At 60.2% G+C, this 17,204-nt stretch overlaps 1 protein-coding gene across 1 annotated transcript in view; it reads left to right on the top strand.

Moving 5' to 3' along the window:
* SPTBN5 (spectrin beta, non-erythrocytic 5) overlaps positions 1-17,204 on the top strand; it is a 51,244-nt gene that overhangs the window by 12,784 nt on the left and 21,256 nt on the right. The window contains exons 8-33 of the mRNA XM_063794784.1: positions 267-898; positions 3,146-3,284; positions 3,404-3,636; positions 3,894-4,047; positions 4,163-4,363; positions 4,487-4,696; positions 5,393-5,593; positions 6,315-6,467; positions 6,763-6,893; positions 7,128-7,367; positions 7,999-8,286; positions 9,272-9,512; positions 9,680-9,819; positions 9,981-10,080; positions 10,344-10,514; positions 11,006-11,170; positions 11,572-11,786; positions 12,150-12,336; positions 12,583-12,783; positions 13,020-13,136; positions 14,169-14,326; positions 14,711-14,846; positions 15,108-15,253; positions 16,068-16,182; positions 16,275-16,385; positions 16,608-16,787. Coding sequence (XP_063650854.1) covers positions 267-898; positions 3,146-3,284; positions 3,404-3,636; positions 3,894-4,047; positions 4,163-4,363; positions 4,487-4,696; positions 5,393-5,593; positions 6,315-6,467; positions 6,763-6,893; positions 7,128-7,367; positions 7,999-8,286; positions 9,272-9,512; positions 9,680-9,819; positions 9,981-10,080; positions 10,344-10,514; positions 11,006-11,170; positions 11,572-11,786; positions 12,150-12,336; positions 12,583-12,783; positions 13,020-13,136; positions 14,169-14,326; positions 14,711-14,846; positions 15,108-15,253; positions 16,068-16,182; positions 16,275-16,385; positions 16,608-16,787 — 4,965 coding nt within the window. The remainder of the gene's footprint in view (positions 1-266; positions 899-3,145; positions 3,285-3,403; positions 3,637-3,893; positions 4,048-4,162; positions 4,364-4,486; positions 4,697-5,392; positions 5,594-6,314; positions 6,468-6,762; positions 6,894-7,127; positions 7,368-7,998; positions 8,287-9,271; positions 9,513-9,679; positions 9,820-9,980; positions 10,081-10,343; positions 10,515-11,005; positions 11,171-11,571; positions 11,787-12,149; positions 12,337-12,582; positions 12,784-13,019; positions 13,137-14,168; positions 14,327-14,710; positions 14,847-15,107; positions 15,254-16,067; positions 16,183-16,274; positions 16,386-16,607; positions 16,788-17,204) is intronic.

Genomic DNA, 17,204 nt, shown 5'->3' with positions numbered 1-17,204 from the left:
CCCACCAGTGAGGCCAAATGGGTAAAACAAGAGGAGGAAGGCAGGATAGCCTCACCCTCAGTCATGGAGAGGGACCCCAAGCTCCTGGGTCTGAGTGTGCAATCCAAGCAAACCCAGTTCTCTGGGGTGGGGGTACCACCACTTCAAAGCATCTTTGGCTCAGAGAAGTAGGTACAGCCCACCTGGGGAACTCTGGCTGGCACTCAGTGCCCATTCCAGGGCCTGCCCTGAGAAGGACCCTGACCCCTTCCTATGCCCTCCACCAGATCCTGCTTCAGCTCCAGGAGACAGAGCTGCTGCAGACCCAGTACGAGCAGCTGGTGGCCGACCTTCTACGCTGGATTGCAGAGAAGCAGGTGCAGCTGGAGGCGCGGGATTTTCCAGACTCGCTGCCCGCCATGCGGCAGCTACTGGCAGCATTCACCATCTTCCGCACCCAGGAGAAGCCACCCCGGCTACAGGAGCGAGGGGCCGCAGAGGCCCTGCTCTTCCGGCTACAGACAGCACTCCAAGCCCAGAACCGCAGGCCCTTCCTGCCTCATGAGGGCCTGGGCCTTGCAGAGCTGTCCCAGTGCTGGGCAGGGCTGGAGTGGGCAGAGGCTGCAAGGAGCCAGGCCCTGCAGCAGAGGCTACTGCAGCTGGAGCGGCTAGAAACCCTGGCCCGGCGCTTCCAGCGCAAGGCAGCCCTCCGGGAGAGTTTCCTTAAGGATGCAGAGCAGGTGCTAGACCAGGCCAGAGCCCCGCCAGCCAGCCTGGCCACAGTGGAGGCAGCCGTCCAGAGGCTGGGCATGCTGGAGGCTGGCATCCTGCCCCAGGAAGGGCGCTTCCAGGCCCTGGCTGAGATCGCAGACATCCTCCGGCAGGAGCAGTACCACAGCTGGGCAGATGTGGCCCGCAGGTGAGCCCCAGCACATGAACTCTCCCCACAGCTGGCTGAGGCTGTCCTACCGCACCCCCATCCTTCCATGTCATGTGCCCATTCTTTGCCAGAGAGGAGAGGGATGATTTATGGGTTCAGGGATCCTTCTACAAAGATCTATCTCCCAGTGATGCTTGCAAGCCCACCATCAGTAATTCATTCCTATTGGTAAAGCACTTTCACTTTCTAGGTAGCCTCTGATTCATCCACTAAACAAGAATTTTTTGAGTGTCTACTATGTCCCACACACTGTGCTAGGTGCTGGAGATTTAGTAGAGAAGAGAAGAAACAAAAATTCCTTCCCTCATGAACTTACACACTACTAAGGAAAACAGACAAATAAGAAAAATTCATAGCATGTGGTAATAAAAATAATAATAATAAAGGAGAGGCCGGGCGCGGTGGCTCATGCCTGTAATCCCAGCACGTTGGGAGGCCGTAGCAGGCGGATGACCTGAGGTCAGGAGCTCAAGACAGCCTAGCCAACATGGCAAAACCCCGTTTCCACTAAAAAATACAAAAATTAGCCAGGCGTGGTGGCGGGCGCCTGTAATCTCAGCTACTCGGGAGGCTGAGGCAGGAGAATCGCTTGAACCCAGGAGGCAGAGGTTGCAGTGAGCAGAGATGGCGCCATTGCACTCCAGCCTGGGCGACAGAGTGAGACTCCATCTCCAAAAATAATAACAATAAAGGAGGATAGGGGAATGAATATGAGGTGCTAAGTTTGAGTGGCTAGAGGGGATTCACTGGGAAGTTGACTTCTAAGTAAAGACCAGAAAGAAGTGAGGAGCTGGCCATGCAGACGTGGGAGACAGAGTATTCTAGGCGGAGGAAACGGCAAATGCAGTGTCCTTTTAGGCGAGCACATGCCTGGCAGGTTTGAAAAATAGCCTGGAGGCCAGTGTTGGCCAAAGTGAACAAGTGGCAGGAGCTGAGGTCAGGGGGGCACAGGGGTGACGAGGTAGGGAAGGAGGTCAAGTCGGGCCTTGCAGAGCACAGTAACGATTTGGCTTTTACTCAGAGAGATGATGGGAAATCAGTGGAGGGCTGGAGCAGACGAGTGACACAATCTGACTTTTGTTTTGCGATGCTCACCTGGATGTCATGTTGGGAATAGATCCAAGGGGCAAAGGCAGAAGCAGAGAGACCAGTTACAAAGCTATTGCAGTAATCCAGGACGGAGCAGCAGTGGTGACAAGGGGTGGGGTTCTGGATAGATTTTGCAGGTAGTGCCAAGTAGAATTTGCAGACAGATCAGATGTGGCATGTGAGAAAGTGAGTTATCAAGATGTTAGGCCGGGCCTGGTGGCTCACGCCTGTAATCTCAGCACTTTGGGAGGCCAAGGCGGGTGGATCACCTGAGGTCAGGAGTTCAAGACCATCCTGGCCAACATGGTGAAACCCGTCTCTACTAAAAATACAAAAATTGGCCGGGCGCAGTGGCTCATGCCTGTAATCCCAGCACTTTGGGAGGCTGAGGCGGGCAGATCACGAGGTCAAGAGATCAAGACCATCCTGGCTAACACAGTGAAACCCCGTCTCTACTAAAAATACAAAAAAATTAGCCAGGTGTGGTGGCGGGCACCTGTAGTCCCAGCTACTCGGGATGCTGAGGCAGGAGAATGGCGTGAACCTGGGAGGCGGAGCTGGCAGTGAGCCGAGATCGTGCCACTGCAGTCCGGCCTGGGCGAAGGAGTGAGACTCTGTCTCAAAAATAAATAAATAAAAAATAAAAATAAAAATAAAAATACAAAAATTAGCCGGGCATGGTGGCCCATGCCTGTAATCCCAGCTACTCAGGTGGCTGAGGCAGGAAAGTCACTTGAACCCGGGAGGTGGAGGTTGCAGTGAGCCAAGATTGCACCACTGCATTCTAGCCTGGGTGACAGAGCAGATTCTGTCTCAAAAGAAAAAAAAAAAGATTTTAGTCTGGGCACCTGGAAGGATGGAGTTTTCATCAACTGAAATGGGGACTGCATGCAAGTTAGGGGGCCCCAAAGGCCTGATCCTTCCAGGCCCTCCTCCTGGCTTCCTGCATGTGTCCAAAGGTAGGACACACTGCCCCTACCACCGCCTGCCAGGATGCTGTCAGAGTCCATAGACCTTGCCCCAGCCATGGAGGTCAGACTCCTCCAGGGCAGCCAAGCCCCACCACAGACCAGGAACCCTGAAGTAGCTTCCCTGCCCCAACCCAGAGGAGATCTCCCTTATTCTCATATCCTCCAGGCAGGAGGAAGTTACCGTGCGCTGGCAGAGGCTCCTTCAGCATCTACAGGGACAGAGGAAGCAGGTGGCAGACATGCAGGCTGTGCTGAGCCTGCTGCAGGAGGTGGAGGCTGCCTCCCACCAGCTGGAGGAGCTGCAGGTGGGCACTGGACCAGCAGGCCCTTGGGAAACACAGCAGGGTGGGAGACTTCCCCAGTGCCAGTGCTCAGAGGGACCCAGCACCTTGGGACCAGTGCAATGACCATCATCTCTGGCCAGGGGCCGGCCAGGTCCACCGCCTGTGGGCAGCAGCTGGCAGAAGTGGTGGAGCTGCTGCAGAGGCATGACCTGCTGGAGGCTCAAGTCTCGGCCCACGGAGCCCATGTGAGCCATCTTGCTCAGCAGACAGCAGAGCTGGACTCCTCCCTGGGCACCAGTGTGGAGGTGCTGCAGGCCAAGGCCAGGACACTGGCCCAGCTCCAACAGAGCCTGGTGGCTCTTGTCAGGGCCCGGTAAGAGCCTGCCCCAACTCTTCCACCTTTCCCAGAACTTTTCTGTAACCCAAATTATCTCTTGCCCAGGTTAAAGTACTGTTGGCCTGGCAGTTTTCTCCACACTGACCCTCACTTCCAAAGCCTCCGTCTCACCTGTTGAGTCATCCAGGGAAAAGAAAAATCCTGTCTAAGGGGAGTGTCTAAACCCGGAGGGGAACCCACTGCCCATGCCCCACGACTCCCCATGTCCTTCGGTGGCCCCTATTGTCCCTCAGGCGGGCCCTGCTGGAGCAGACCCTGCAGCGGGCAGAGTTCCTGCGCAACTGTGAGGAGGAGGAAGCCTGGCTGAAGGAGTGCGGACAGCGGGTGGGGAATGCGGCCCTGGGCCGGGATCTCAGCCAGATCGCAGGCGCCCTGCAGAAACACAAGGTGTCAGCTCCCCGAGCGCGCCCGCCGGTCGCCAGCGCCTTGCCCTTCCCTCTCGGGCCCCCGGCCCCCTCCCCTGTTCTGCCTTCACTGAGCCCCCTGCTCTGCCCCCCGCTAGGCCCTGGAAGCTGAGGTCCACCGCCACCAGGCCGTGTGCGTAGATCTCGTGCGGAGGGGACGCGACCTCAGCGCCCGCAGGCCCCCAACGCAGCCGGATCCCGGGGAACGGGCAGAGGCCGTTCAGGGAGGGTGGCAGCTGCTCCAGACCCGGGTGGTGGGGCGGGGCGCACGGCTGCAGACAGCCCTGCTGGTCCTGCAGGTAGTGGGGAGGGGTGGAGGCGGGGTGGGGGCGGGGCCCGGCGAGGCGGGGGTGGGGGTGCCAGCACCTGCCCGCGCTCAGCCGCGCCCCTTCACCCACACCACCCCCGACCCCCTCCCACAGTACTTCGCGGACGCGGCGGAGGCGGCTTCGTGGCTGCGCGAGCGGCGATCCTCGCTGGAGAGAGCGTCCTGCGGTCAGGACCAGGCGGCCGCCGAGACCCTGCTGAGGCGCCACGTGCGGCTGGAGCGCGTCCTGCGCGCCTTCGCGGCCGAGCTGCGGCGGCTGGAGGAGCAGGGGCGGGCGGCCTCGGCCCGGGCGTCGTTATTCACGGTGAGGACAGGAACAGGGAAGGGCGCCTGGTCTCCCTTGCTCCACCGCGGCTGGGCCACACAGAGGACAAAAATGGGAGGGCCTTTGTGGCCTCTGGCCCAGGATTCGTGGCCTTCCCCTGGGTGTAGGTGTCCCTCACCCCAGTCCTCAGTGGCATCTCACTTGACCTAGCCCAGAAGTAGTGGAATCCTGTCTGCCCACGCCAACCGAGGGCATCCAAATACAGCTTGGCCTGGCTCCCGTTGCCGGCAGTTTCAGACCGTTAAGCACTTTCCTCCACGAAGGTCCCCTCCACTTTCACCCAGGCCAGTAGTGACTGTCTCTCCTGACTTAGCCCGCCTTGTTGGTTTGGGGTGGCCTCATCACTCACCCAGACTGCCTTCTGACACCCCTTGCTCAGTTCATTGAGCCCCCAAAGTTCTTTAAAACACGTATAGCTTGGCTCACAGCCCTTTCAAGAAGCTGTGTATGCAGCACACGATGTGGAAATCAAAGCCATCAGATCCTGTGCTCACGTTTGGCCCCTCGACCCTCAGCCCCAAGGAAGCTTCCTGTCCCCCAGACCCATGTCCCACACACCCTTTGAGCTACAGCTCAGCGCCTCCAGGTCTCAGGGCACGGAGGTAGGGGTGGCCTGGCCAAAGCCCCTGCTGCTTGATGGGGTCGCCTGTAGACGCGCTGCCCTTTGTCACACAGGTAAACTCTGCCCTGAGCCCTCCAGGAGAAAGCCTGAGGAACCCAGGGCCCTGGAGTGAGGCTTCCTGCCACCCTGGCCCTGGGGATGCCTGGAAGATGGCCCTCCCAGCTGAGCCTGACCCTGACTTTGATCCCAACACTATACTCCAGACACAGGACCACTTGAGTCAGGACTATGAGAGTCTGCGGGCCCTGGCACAGGTAACACTTCTTTTTCAAGAAATGCTCGAGTCCTTACCCTGTGCCAGCAGCTCCTGTGCAGTGATCCCAGGGGACAAGGCAGTGACTGACATGTTCCCTGTCCTCAAGGAGCTTTTATCATGGCTGAGAAGATGTCAGACAACTCATTAGATGCAGGTGTGATGGGATCACATGAGAAGGTAGCCCAGGTCAGGCTGGAGGTCAGGGAAGGCACCTTGGAGGGAAGGACTTTTAAGCTGAGGCTTGAATGAGAAACAGAAAGCAGGTAAACCCAGGGGTGCTGGCCAGGACCTGTGCAAAGGTAGGAAGGGGGCCCAGCGGAGGAAGCGAAGGCCCGGGTGCCTGCAGCACAGACGCTGGGGAGGCCATGGCCAGAGGAGAGACTAGAGAGGCAGGTGGGGGTGGAGCAGGCAGAGGGAGCGGCGTGGATTTCACCTTAGAGCAGGGCTGGCACTGAGAGGTTTCAGCAGGGCAAGGCCAGACAGGAGCACACTGCCAGTGCCCTTTACCCTACCCTAAGCCCTTGCCATCTCCCTCCAGGTGGTGCCAAGAGGGCTCTGAGAGAGGATGTGGGGCCCAGCAGTGAGGCAGGGACCCCCTCTGGCCCTGACCCTGGGCTCTGCTGGTGGGCTGGGATGGGGAGGAGCACCCCTTTGACCTGCTCTGAGAGCCCTGTCGGGGGCCCTGACCCTCACCCCAGCCTTGGGCCACCTCTCCCCAGCTCCGCAGGGCCCGGTTGGAGGAGGCCATGGCCCTGTTTGGTTTCTGCAGTTCCTGTGGGGAGCTCCAGTTGTGGCTGGAGAAGCAGACAGCGCTGCTCCAAAGGGTGCAGCCCCAGGCTGACACCCTGGAGGTCATGCAGCTCAAATATGAGGTACAGCCCTGGGAGCTTGGCACCTCCTCCTCGCCTTGCCCCTGCCTCCTTGTGGTCCGCTGCTGTGACTCAGTTTTCCAATTTAACTACCGTCCTGCCTGGGGGAGGGGAGCAGAGAGCTGGCCTGAATTTCGAGGGCCTCCTGGCCCTTAAGGACTCGGATGGCTGTCTTTCCAGGGGCAGGCAGCGTGGGCATCCCTGTAGCAGAGAGCACCACTCAGGTCCGTCATAGGCTAGAGGGGAGTGTGGAAAGAGAAAAAGTCCCCCAAGAGGGCTGGGTCCTCCTTTTCCCTAGAACTTCCTCACTGCCCTGGCTGTGGGAAAGGGCCTCTGGGCTGAGGTCAGCAGCTCTGCTGAGCAACTGAGGCAGAGATATCCTGGGAACTCCACACAAATCCAACGACAGCAGGAGGAACTGAGCCAGAGGTGAGAATGAGGCAGGAGTGCAGGTGGTGAGGCAGGCAGACACAGTGCCCAGCCCGGGCCTGACTCACCTGCCTCCCGCCATGCCAGGTGGAGAGGCTGGACATGTCCCAGGCACAGGGAAGGGGCAAGGGACAGCCAGTCTGGCAGCTTCTGTCACGTGAGGCTCTGGCCAAGGCTCCCGGATGGATGGGGAGGTGTCTCTGTTGTGGAGACAACCTTGTACCCTCTGCCCAGGTGGGGGCAGCTGGAGGCCCTGAAGAGGGAGAAGGCCGTGCAGCTGGCACACAGTGTGGAAGTGTGCAGTTTTCTGCAGGAGTGTGGACCCACACAGGTCCAGCTGCGAGACGTGCTCCTCCAGCTGGAGGCCCCGCAGCCAGGGAGCTCAGAGGACACCCGCCACGCCCTGCAGCTGGCCCAGAAGAAGACCCTGGTGCTGGAGAGGAGGGTCCACTTCCTCCAAAGTGTGGTCGTAAAGTACGGCCAGCGCAGTGGCGGCATTGGGAGGCAGTGAGGACCATGGGAAGGCGTGGGCAGGGCAGTGGAATGAGGAAGGGACAGAAATTGGGATGGGGAGACGACAGGTAGGAGGGCTGTGGCAAAGATGGGGGGATGATCAGGAGAAAATGGTCCTGGGGACAGGAAGAGCCCTATGTTTTTTTTATTTCTTTTTGAGACGGAGTCTTGCTCTGTCGCCCAGGCTGAGTGCAGTGGCGTGATCTCGGCTCACTGGAAGCTCAGCCTCCCGGGTTCACGCCATTCTCCTGCCTCAGCCTCCCGAGTAGCTGGGACTACAGGCGCCCGCCACCATGCCTGGCTAATTTTTGTATTTTTAGTAGAGACGGGGTTTCACCATGTTAGCCAGGATGGTCTTGATCTCCTGACCTCGTGATCTGCCTGCCTCGGCCTCCCAAAGTGCTGGGATTACAGGCTTGAGCCACTGCACCTGGCGAGCCCTATGTTCTTGCTGCCCCCAGGTCAAGGGTGGGGTGGGCATTGAGAGTCACCACCACTCTCCCTGGGGGATGCAGGTTTGGAGAGAGGACATGTGCCTGGGGCACCAGGCCCAGGACAGGGCACTGACTGTGCAGCGCGCCCTGTCTCCCAGGGTCGAGGAGTCAGGCTACGCAGAGAGCCAGCCTCTGCAAGGACAGGTGGAGACACTGCAGGGGCTGCTGAAGCAAGTACAGGAACAAGTGGCCCAACAGGCCCGGCGCCAGGCTGAGACTCAGGCCGGGCAGAGCTTCCTGCAAGAGAGCCGGCAACTGCTACTGTGGGCAGAGAGTGTCCAGGCTCAGCTGCGCGGCAAGGAGGTGTCGGTGGATGTGGCCTCGGCTCAGCGGCTGCTGAGGGAGCACCAAGACCTGCTGGAGGAGATCCACCTGTGGCAGGAGAGGTCAGGACAGGAGGGCAGAAGGGGTGCACTTTGGGCTGGGCCCAGGGCTCTGGGCTCTGGGTTCAGGCCCAGAAAGAGCATGCGGGAAGTAGTGTGATTTCCCCAGGGAGGGGCCCAGACTGGTTGGTGTCTGGCATGCTGCTTGAGGCAAGTTTACACAGAGGAGGATATAATCTAGGACTGGGTCAGGCAGCCTGTACACTTCGAGGAGAGACCCAGGACACTGAGCTGCCTGGGAGGCTGTCTCCAGCCCAGGCCCGGCTGGCCCCCTCCAGGTGGGCCCGATGCATTGCTTTCAGTCAGGGCGTCTAGCCTCCCCTGCCATCCTGGTAACACGGACCCCAGTGGCCCCTAAGTGGAATGGCTCAGGACCCACCCACGGGTCTGAGATCCCCACCTCCTTAGTAAGGTGGTGCCTCTCCTCCTGCAGGGATGATGTTATGGGCTGGCAGGCAGGCAAGGCCACCAGGGACAGTCCACAGGCTGTGCCCCTCCTGAGGGCACTTGACAGGTGGTCAAGTGGGCACTGAAATGCATCTGGTCCTCAGCTTGCCAGACTCCAGTACCTGGTTCTGCAGCGGCTCAGAGGAAGTGGAGCCTTGCTCTAATTCACAAAAGGGTGTTACCTGTTCCCAAGCCACCTGCTGAAAGGAGCACTTTTTCTGATTGTTCAAAGCCTCCATGGGGGCTTGCAGTGGCCCTGCGGTCAGGTGCTTTTGTGGCTTGCGTGATTTTTCTCTCTCACACTGTGCTGCCTCCGCATGTCCTCTAGGCCGGGCATCGGCCGTTGGCAGTCCACACTTAAGGATGGCCGGCTGGAGCCGATGGGGGCTTGGGAACCCCTGCATCCTAAGCACTCTGCTGGGCCTATCACATTCAGTGTCTCATTTATGATCCAAGATGCGTGAACCCTGGAGGTGAGAGGAGAAGGAGGCTGACGAGGGAGCCTGCTGGGGTTTGACTCTCTGCCTGTCATCCTGGTCAGGCTGCAGCAGCTGGACGCTCAGAGCCAGCCCATGGCAGCCTTGGACTGCCCAGACTCCCAAGAGGTGGCCAACACTCTGAGGCTCCTGGGGCAGCAGGGCCAGGAGCTGAAGGTTTTGTGGGAGCAGAGGCAGCAGTGGCTGCAAGAGGGGCTGGAGCTGCAGAAGTTTGGCCGAGAAGTGGATGGTTTCACTGCCACCTGTGCCAACCACCAGGCCTGGCTGCACCTGGACAACCTTGGGGTATGGAGCAGGAATGTGGAGCTAGACTGTCACTCCCCATCACTGGAGGGAGCTCATCCCCTTGATTCCAGAAGCCAGGCTGGGCAGGAGGCCCCTGGGGCAGTGGCGGGTGAGATGGTCCTGACCCCCATTCTCCCAGGCATGACCTCAGGTCTCTGCACTCCCAGGAGGACGTGAGGGAGGCCCTGAGCCTGCTGCAGCAGCACCGGGAGTTTGGGCGGCTCCTGAGCACCCTGGGGCCTCGGGCAGAGGCTCTGCGGGCACACGGCGAGAAGCTGGTTCAGAGCCAGCACCCAGCTGCACACACGTGAGCCTGGCCTCAGTCTGCAGCACCTGCAGATGACCCTTTCTCAGCCTGCACAGACGGCCGCCCTAGGGCTGGGAGAGTAGGGGGTAGGGGAGAGTGCACCTCGTGCTGGGGTGTGAGTCCTCTCCCATGCCCTCCTCCAACCCCCCCCCGCCCTCCAGGGTCAGAGAGCAGCTGCAGAGTGTCCAGGCACAGTGGACCAGGCTCCAGGGGAGGAGTGAGCAGAGGAGGAGGCAGTTGCTGGCTTCCCTCCAGCTCCAGGTGAGGGTCTGGGCCCAGGTCGCATGACGCCTCCCTGAAAAGAAAGCCTGAGACCGTACAGAGCTCTGTGCAGCCTACAGAGCACTTTCCTCACGCGCTATGTCATTCATCCTCTCAACACCTTCTGTGAGGCAGGCAACACAGCTCAGGTTTTTCCTGAGGAGGAAAACAGGGGCTGTGGCCACACCACCCTCAGATGCAGGGCTAGGCACCAGCCCCCACCCGCCGTGCTCTGAGACCCACTCTCGCCTGGTTCTTGGCAGGAGTGGAAGCAGGATGTGGCAGAGCTGATGCAGTGGATGGAAGAGAAGGGGCTGATGGCTGCGCATGAGCCCTCCGGAGCACGCAGAAACATCCTGCAGACACTCAAGCGGCACAAAGCAGCTGAGAGCGAGCTACTCGCCACCCGCAGACACGTGGAGGCCCTGCAGCAGGTGGGGGACACGGGACAGAGGGTGCAGAGCCTCCTTGTCTTCAAATTCCCAACCCTACTGCACCACCTGTTTTCATGGAAGAGTCTTTGAAGGAAAAATCAGCCTCAGCGTGAACCTAGAACCTCCCCCTGCAAGCTTCCTTGATGCTGCTGGCATCCCCTTGGCACCCAAACCAGCCCCAAAGCTGCCGCCATCCATCCCTTCCCCTACAACTCTCCATGGCAAGTCCCAGAGCCGGCCACCTCTACCAGAACACGGCTCTCCCCAGCCACCAACCTAATGCCGGCTCACCCCGCTCTATTTGCAGGGGTCAGAGGAAAGCCCCCCTACCTGCAGTTTTGGGGCCACATGAACTGCTTTCTTCCAGGCAGCCCGTGGAGTGCAGCTGTGGTCACCCCCTCACCTCCACTGCCACCCAGGTCCAGCCTGCTGTGGCCACTGGTGGTACCGGCAGCTCAGCCAAACTCCCTGGGCCTTTATCTCCACTCCAGGTTGGGAGAGAGCTGTTGAGTAGGAGGCCCTGTGGCCAGGAGGACATACAGACCAGGCTTCAAGGCCTGAGAAGCAAGTGGGAAGCTTTGAACCGCAAGATGACTGAGCGTGGGGACGAGCTCCAGCAGGCTGGACAGCAGGAGCAACTCCTGAGGCAGCTGCAGGTCCACTGGGAAGAGGGACAGGGCACAAGAGGGAGACGGAGGCCTGGCTGGGCTGGACAGAACGCGGAGGGAGAAGTCTGGGTGTTCTGCTGACCCTGGCTCTGCAGCCTTTGGAGGCTTCTGGCCTAGGACAAGCTAAGCGTGCCTTTCCGCTCAGTCGGCCAATGCAGGGTTCTCTCCTGTGTGCCCAGCGGGTGGTCAGCACCACTTGAGTCCCCCAGGGAAGAAGAAGCGTGAGGGAACAGGGGAAGATTGGGCACTTCTGGCCGAGGGTTGGCAGTGGTGGGGACAGAGCTCCCTGGTGAATCTGGTCCTAAAAGCCCAACAGTCCCAGAGCCCGGGAAGGCCACTTGCTGTGCTGTACACAGAGAACCCAATGCAGCTCCATGCGTCCCTCCCAGGATGCAAAGGAGCAGCTGGAGCAGCTCGAAGGGGCCCTACAGAGCTCGGAAACAGGGCAGGACCTGCGCTCCAGCCAGAGGCTGCAGAAACGGCACCAACAGCTGGAGAGTGAGAGCCAGACCCTGGCTGCCAAGATGGCTGCCCTTGCCTCCAAGGCCCATGGCATGGCCGCCTCCCCGGCCATCCTGGAAGAGACCCAGAAGCACCTCCAGAGGTGGGGCCTGTCCTCCCACCCACCTGTGTGTCACTCCTCCATGTGAATTTAAGGTCCCACAAGATGGCACCCACAGGACCGGGGTGTCCAGACCTCCTCCCTTATGAGTAGAGTCATTCTGGGATGGGAGGGTCAGAGACCCCATTATGCTTCCTTAGCAGGACCCCCACAGTGCGGTCAGGCGAGTCATCTAGGCCATGAGGTGGGGCCCTGGCGCCCTTCCACTGCCTCCATTTGTCAGATGGGGCTTTGCTCTATTCCCTGGTCTTCTTCTTCACGGGCCCTGGCTTGGCCAAGGAAAGAACCAGGAGCCTTGTGCTCACTCTGTTCCCAACCTCTCCCATCTCTTCCTCCTCCTCCTAGGCTGGAGCTTCTGCAGGGGCATCTGGCCAGCCGGGGCCTGCAGCTGCAGGCCTCAGTGGAGCTGCACCAGTTCTGCCACCTGAGCAACATGGAGCTCTCTTGGGTAGCCGAGCACATGCCCCATGGCAGCCCCACCAGCTATACCGAGTGCTTGAATGGTGCCCAGAGCCTTCACCGCAAGCACAAGGTAATAGCCCTCTTCTTCCTACAGGATTACCGACATCCGCTTCCCAGACCTTAGAAACCCTCTGCCCCTACTCAGGTGTCCTGGCCTCTAAGCCCTCACCCCTGGGTATCCCAATTTCCAAATCTCTGCCCCAGCTATTTTGACCCTGGGGGTCTTGCCATGATTGGGGCCTGGAGCCACATCCATGGCTCTGCTCCGGACGCCCCTGGGTTAAGAGCAGCAGCCTCTCAAGCCACTCTGTGGCAGGAGCTCCAGTTGGAGGTAAAAGCTCACCAGGGGCAGGTGCAACGGGTGCTGAGTTCTGGGCGGAGCCTGGCAGCCTCAGGGCACCCCCAAGCCCAACACATCGTGGAGCAGTGCCAGGAGCTGGAAGGCCACTGGGCAGAGCTGGAGAGGGCATGTGAAGCGCGGGCCCAGTGTCTGCAGCAGGCTGTCGCTTTCCAGCAGGTAGGATGCAGAGAGGTGGGGTTGGGGGAAGAGGCAGAAGTCAGGGCTCCTTGAGGGGCCACCTGTGGGACTCTCAGGGAGGCGGATCAGTGGTGGGGGCTCTGGGCTGGGAGCTGATGGGTGCCCCTATGGGCACAGAAGCCCCTTTGATGCTGGAGAGCAGGGGCAGATGTCTCCAGGGCTGACGGAGGGTCCTGTCTGAGATCCTCCAGGTGAGTTGGCCCCACTCTTGGCAGTACTTTCTGGATGTGTCAGAGCTGGAGGGCTGGGTGGAGGAGAAGCGGCCGCTGGTGAGCAGTCGGGACTATGGCAGAGACGAGGCAGCCACCCTCAGGCTCATTAACAAGCACCAGGTACCACGTCCTGAGCCTCCCCTGCAGTGTGGTCTGGGTGATGATGGACCACGGGGAGAGGGCTGTCACCCTCCCTCTCTCAGAGGCACGGAGCCCTGCTCTTGCTTCCTGGAGACACAGACAGCGCCATCCCCACTGCCCAACCAGATCCCACAGTGCCCCTTCTTCCAAGGCAACCTGGGCACTGTGATGTACACGCTTTCTCCCTTCATCTTCTTACGAGTCTTGCCTCTCCCTGTGGCCTTGGGGTTTCTCCGCCTCCTCTTGCTTCCTCTCTACCCCACCCCTGGCACTTTTCTCCTCTGTCAAGGTCACCTGCCCAGCCCGCTCCACATCTCCCACAGGTGTCTTCCTCCCAGGCTTTACCTGTCATCCTTTGAGTTAACCCAATGCCCTTCATGAAGCCGACCTCCTCCCACAAACATCCCCTGGCTGAAGGGAGGGAGGTCTCGAAGTCCCCTTCCTCACTCCTGAATTCGGACTCCCAGAACCACACAAGCTTCAAAGCCTGGAGCCCACGGCAGTCCCGGTTCCTGCTGTCACTGAACTGTCCTCCTGTCTGGGCATGTTTCCTGCACAGCCCCAGTTCCAGTGTGTTCTGCGACAGGACCTTCAGAGAAGGTCTTTCTAAAGGCCTGTAGCCTTGGCCTCACGGAGCACCCATCTCCCGGCTATACTGGACAGCTTGTTTAACTCTGCCTCTCTCTTACACATGGATGTTGGGGTCCAGTCTAATGCCTCCTGTGCCCTCCCTTCCTTGGCCCAGATTAGCCAGCATTCACCTTTCCCTGCTAAATAATGAGCCCTCAGTGGGCACAGACCAGGTGTTCACTTTATGGAACAATAAGTACTTACTCCATCAGTAATGGGTAGATGGATGCTGGGTGGGTGGATGAATGAGTTGAGGTAGATGGATGGGCGTGTGAGTGGTGGGTGAATGGATGGGGATTGGTGACTGGATGGGTGGGGGACGGACGGGTGGGTGGATGAGTCACCCAGGCTGAGCCTGGCATGGGTCCTCATGCATCATAGGCTCTACAGGAGGAACTAGCCATTTACTGGAGCTCCATGGAGGAGCTTGACCAGACGGCCCAAACCCTCACTGGCCCCGAAGTCCCTGAGCAGCCGCGTGTGGTGTGGGAGAGGCTCCGGGAGCAGCTGCGGGCACTGCAGGAGTTGGCGGCCACACGGTGAGGACACCATAACCCCTCTCATCAGTGGGTACAGGAGGCCTAGCCACAGCTGACTGTTCCCATGCCATGGCCCAAAGTCAATCAGAACCCATGACCCCAGGCTGTAGAGATGCATTGGGAGAAGGGTGTGTGTTGCTCACCTCTTTCCATAAATTCTTCAGTGAGGCCCCACAACTCCCTGCAGTCCATCTCCCCACGTCCACACCCTCCTCTGCCCCTACACCTGCACTGCTGTGTCTACTACTCCCTGAATCGTGAGCCGCAGGCTTGGACAGAGACCATGAGTAACCCCAGTTTTCAGACTGGCCCCTCTGGCTGGCCCGACTGGCCCCCAGGGGGGTGGGCAACTCACTTCTGGGGAACCACGGACTGTCACCACAGGGACCGGGAACTGGAGGGGACCCTGAGGCTGCACGAGTTCCTGAGGGAGGCCGAGGACCTGCAGGGCTGGCTGGCAAGCCAGAAGCAGGCAGCCAAAGGAGGGGAGAGCCTGGGGGAGGACCCCGAGTACGCCCTGGTGAGAAGAGGGCCAGGGTCAAGGAGGGTGCCCTGGGGAAGAGCCTATGGGGTGGGGAAGCTGGCTCTGGCGGGGCGGAGGAAGAAGGTGGCAGCAGAGCGGTGAGCCCTGGCTGAGGTGGGGCCTCCTGAGTGGAGCGGGCAGACGCCGTGGCTGTCCAAGCCCACATCACCCAGTTGGGCACTGAGGTGCCTCAATTCCCAGGCTGCTTGATGCCTAACCAGCCGGGGGCTACCCTGTCACCCACTCCCCTCTTCTCAGCACCTCTGCACCAAGTTTGCAAAGTTTCAGCACCAAGTGGAGATGGGCAGCCAGCGGGTGGCCGCCTGCCGGCTGCTGGCAGAGAGCCTGCTAGAGCGTGGGCACAGTGCTGGCCCCATGGTCCGTCAGAGGCAGCAGGATCTGCAGTGAGTGCCCAGCGGGCCAGGCCAGCATGGGGTTTGGGGGAAGGAGCTGGGCAGGCAGGGCCCAGAGTGGTAAGAGAGGATGGCATGCTGTGAGGGCCACGCTGGCCCTGGCTGCCCACAGGGCTCTGCAGGGGGCCTAGCTGCAGAGAAGCTGAGCCCGCCACAGGCTCTGGTCTGTGAAGGGAGGTGAGGCTGGGTGTGCAGGTCAGAGTCTTGCTCCCAGGATTGAGAGCAGGAGCTGTGGGAAGATGGTGGGGCCAGACATCAGGGCCTTCCCCTGAGCTACCCCAGCTCCTATGCTCACTCGGGACAGCCCATGCCTCGTGTGGTTCCTAGCTGTCCACTTGGCTGATTTGGATCCACTCCCAGCCTGTGAGCTTTGAGGCAAGGTCATGACTTGCTCATAACCCCTAGCCCAGAGCCTGGCCTGGCAGAAGCCTTAGGAGCTCAGCCAGTTGCAGAGTTAGCGAGGAACGGAGAGATGTGGCCTCTGCCCACAAAGCGTCTGTGATCATAACCTGGGTGACACACTATGAGTCAAAGCACAGGATGTAAGGAGTATCACAGCACAGATACCATGCAGTGCCGAGCATTACAGCAGCAAAGCACTGAATTCATGGTAAAGCTAGAAGACAGGCTCCCAGGAAGAAGGTGCGTAGGCAGGGCCACAGGCGGGAGAGGTTTTAAGAAGGAGGAGCTTTGGGCAAGTCCCGATACAACTCAGAGAGGAGCGGGCTGACCAGACCTAGCGGGAGGGAGGAATGAGACGGCCCGGCAGCTGATCCCCGGCTGGTCTTCCACACACCGTGGGCAGGGCCGCCTGGTCGGAGCTGTGGGAGCTGACCCAGGCCCGAGGCCACGCGCTCCGAGACGCCGAGACCACCCTCAGAGTTCACAGAGATCTCTTGGAAGTCCTCACCCAGGTCCAGGTGTGAGCCGGAGGGGTGGCTAGAAGTGGATACACTCCAGGCTCAGTGCCCACCCTCCATCCCTCATCTCCTCGGCATTCTCCCTTCCTCAGGAGAAAGCCACGAGCCTCCCCAACAATGTGGCACGGGACCTGCGTGGGCTGGAGGCCCAGCTGAGAAGCCACCAGGGGCTGGAGCGAGAACTCATGGGCACCGAGCGGCAGGTGAGCCCAGCTGGCTGCCTCTCCGACCCAGGCCCCTGCAGCCCCCTCAGGCTGGCCCGCCTGTTCCTCTAGATTTTCCACTCTCCCTCAGAGCCTCCCATAGGCCTACTGTGCATGGCAGGACGTGGCCCAAGGGGGCCAGAGTTCCCAGGCGAGGGATACATCTGCGAGATAATCAGGAGGACATGACCCTTGCCTCCCTGTTCCCTGCCCCTCCCGCAGCTGCAGGAACTGCTGGAGACTGCAGGCAGGGTGCAGAAGCTGTGTCCGGGGCCTCAGGCCCATGCGGTGCAGCAGAGGCAGCAAGCTGTGACGCAGGCGTGGGCAGTGCTGCAGCGACGTATGGAGCAGCGCAGGGCCCAGCTAGAGCTGGCACGCCTCCTGGCCCGCTTCCGCACGGCGGTGAGGGCTCCTGCCCCTTGGGTGGCGTGTGTGTGCATGTGTGTGTGCTGCACCATGCATGGGCATGCACTCATGAGGCCCTCCAGCTCTGGAGGGAGAAGAAGCATGGACTCGGGTGGGAGAGCATGAGCACACGGGATGTCAGTCTGGCTGGTCAGGGGCTGAGCACATGGGCGTAGCAGTGACACCTTAGGGTCTGGGTCAGTGCCAGCAAGGTGAGTGGCAGGGCAGTCATGCAGCGTCCCAGCCAGGGCTGGGAGTAAGAACTGCCCAGGAAAGCTCATAACTGGAGACCCAGATGTTAGACAGTGACCTCTGGATCAGTCAGTATCTATTTAATGTCTGTCTTCAGCTCCCTGCTGAAGCCACAGGTGGAGAGAGGAGGGCAATATAGAAGCTATGGAAAGTGGAACTGCT

This window comes from Pan troglodytes, chromosome 16 (genome assembly GCF_028858775.2).
Source record: "Pan troglodytes isolate AG18354 chromosome 16, NHGRI_mPanTro3-v2.0_pri, whole genome shotgun sequence".
NCBI lineage: Eukaryota > Metazoa > Chordata > Mammalia > Primates > Hominidae > Pan > Pan troglodytes.
The sequence above is the reverse complement of the archived record's forward strand: the minus strand, read 5'-3'. Positions and strand labels throughout refer to the sequence as shown.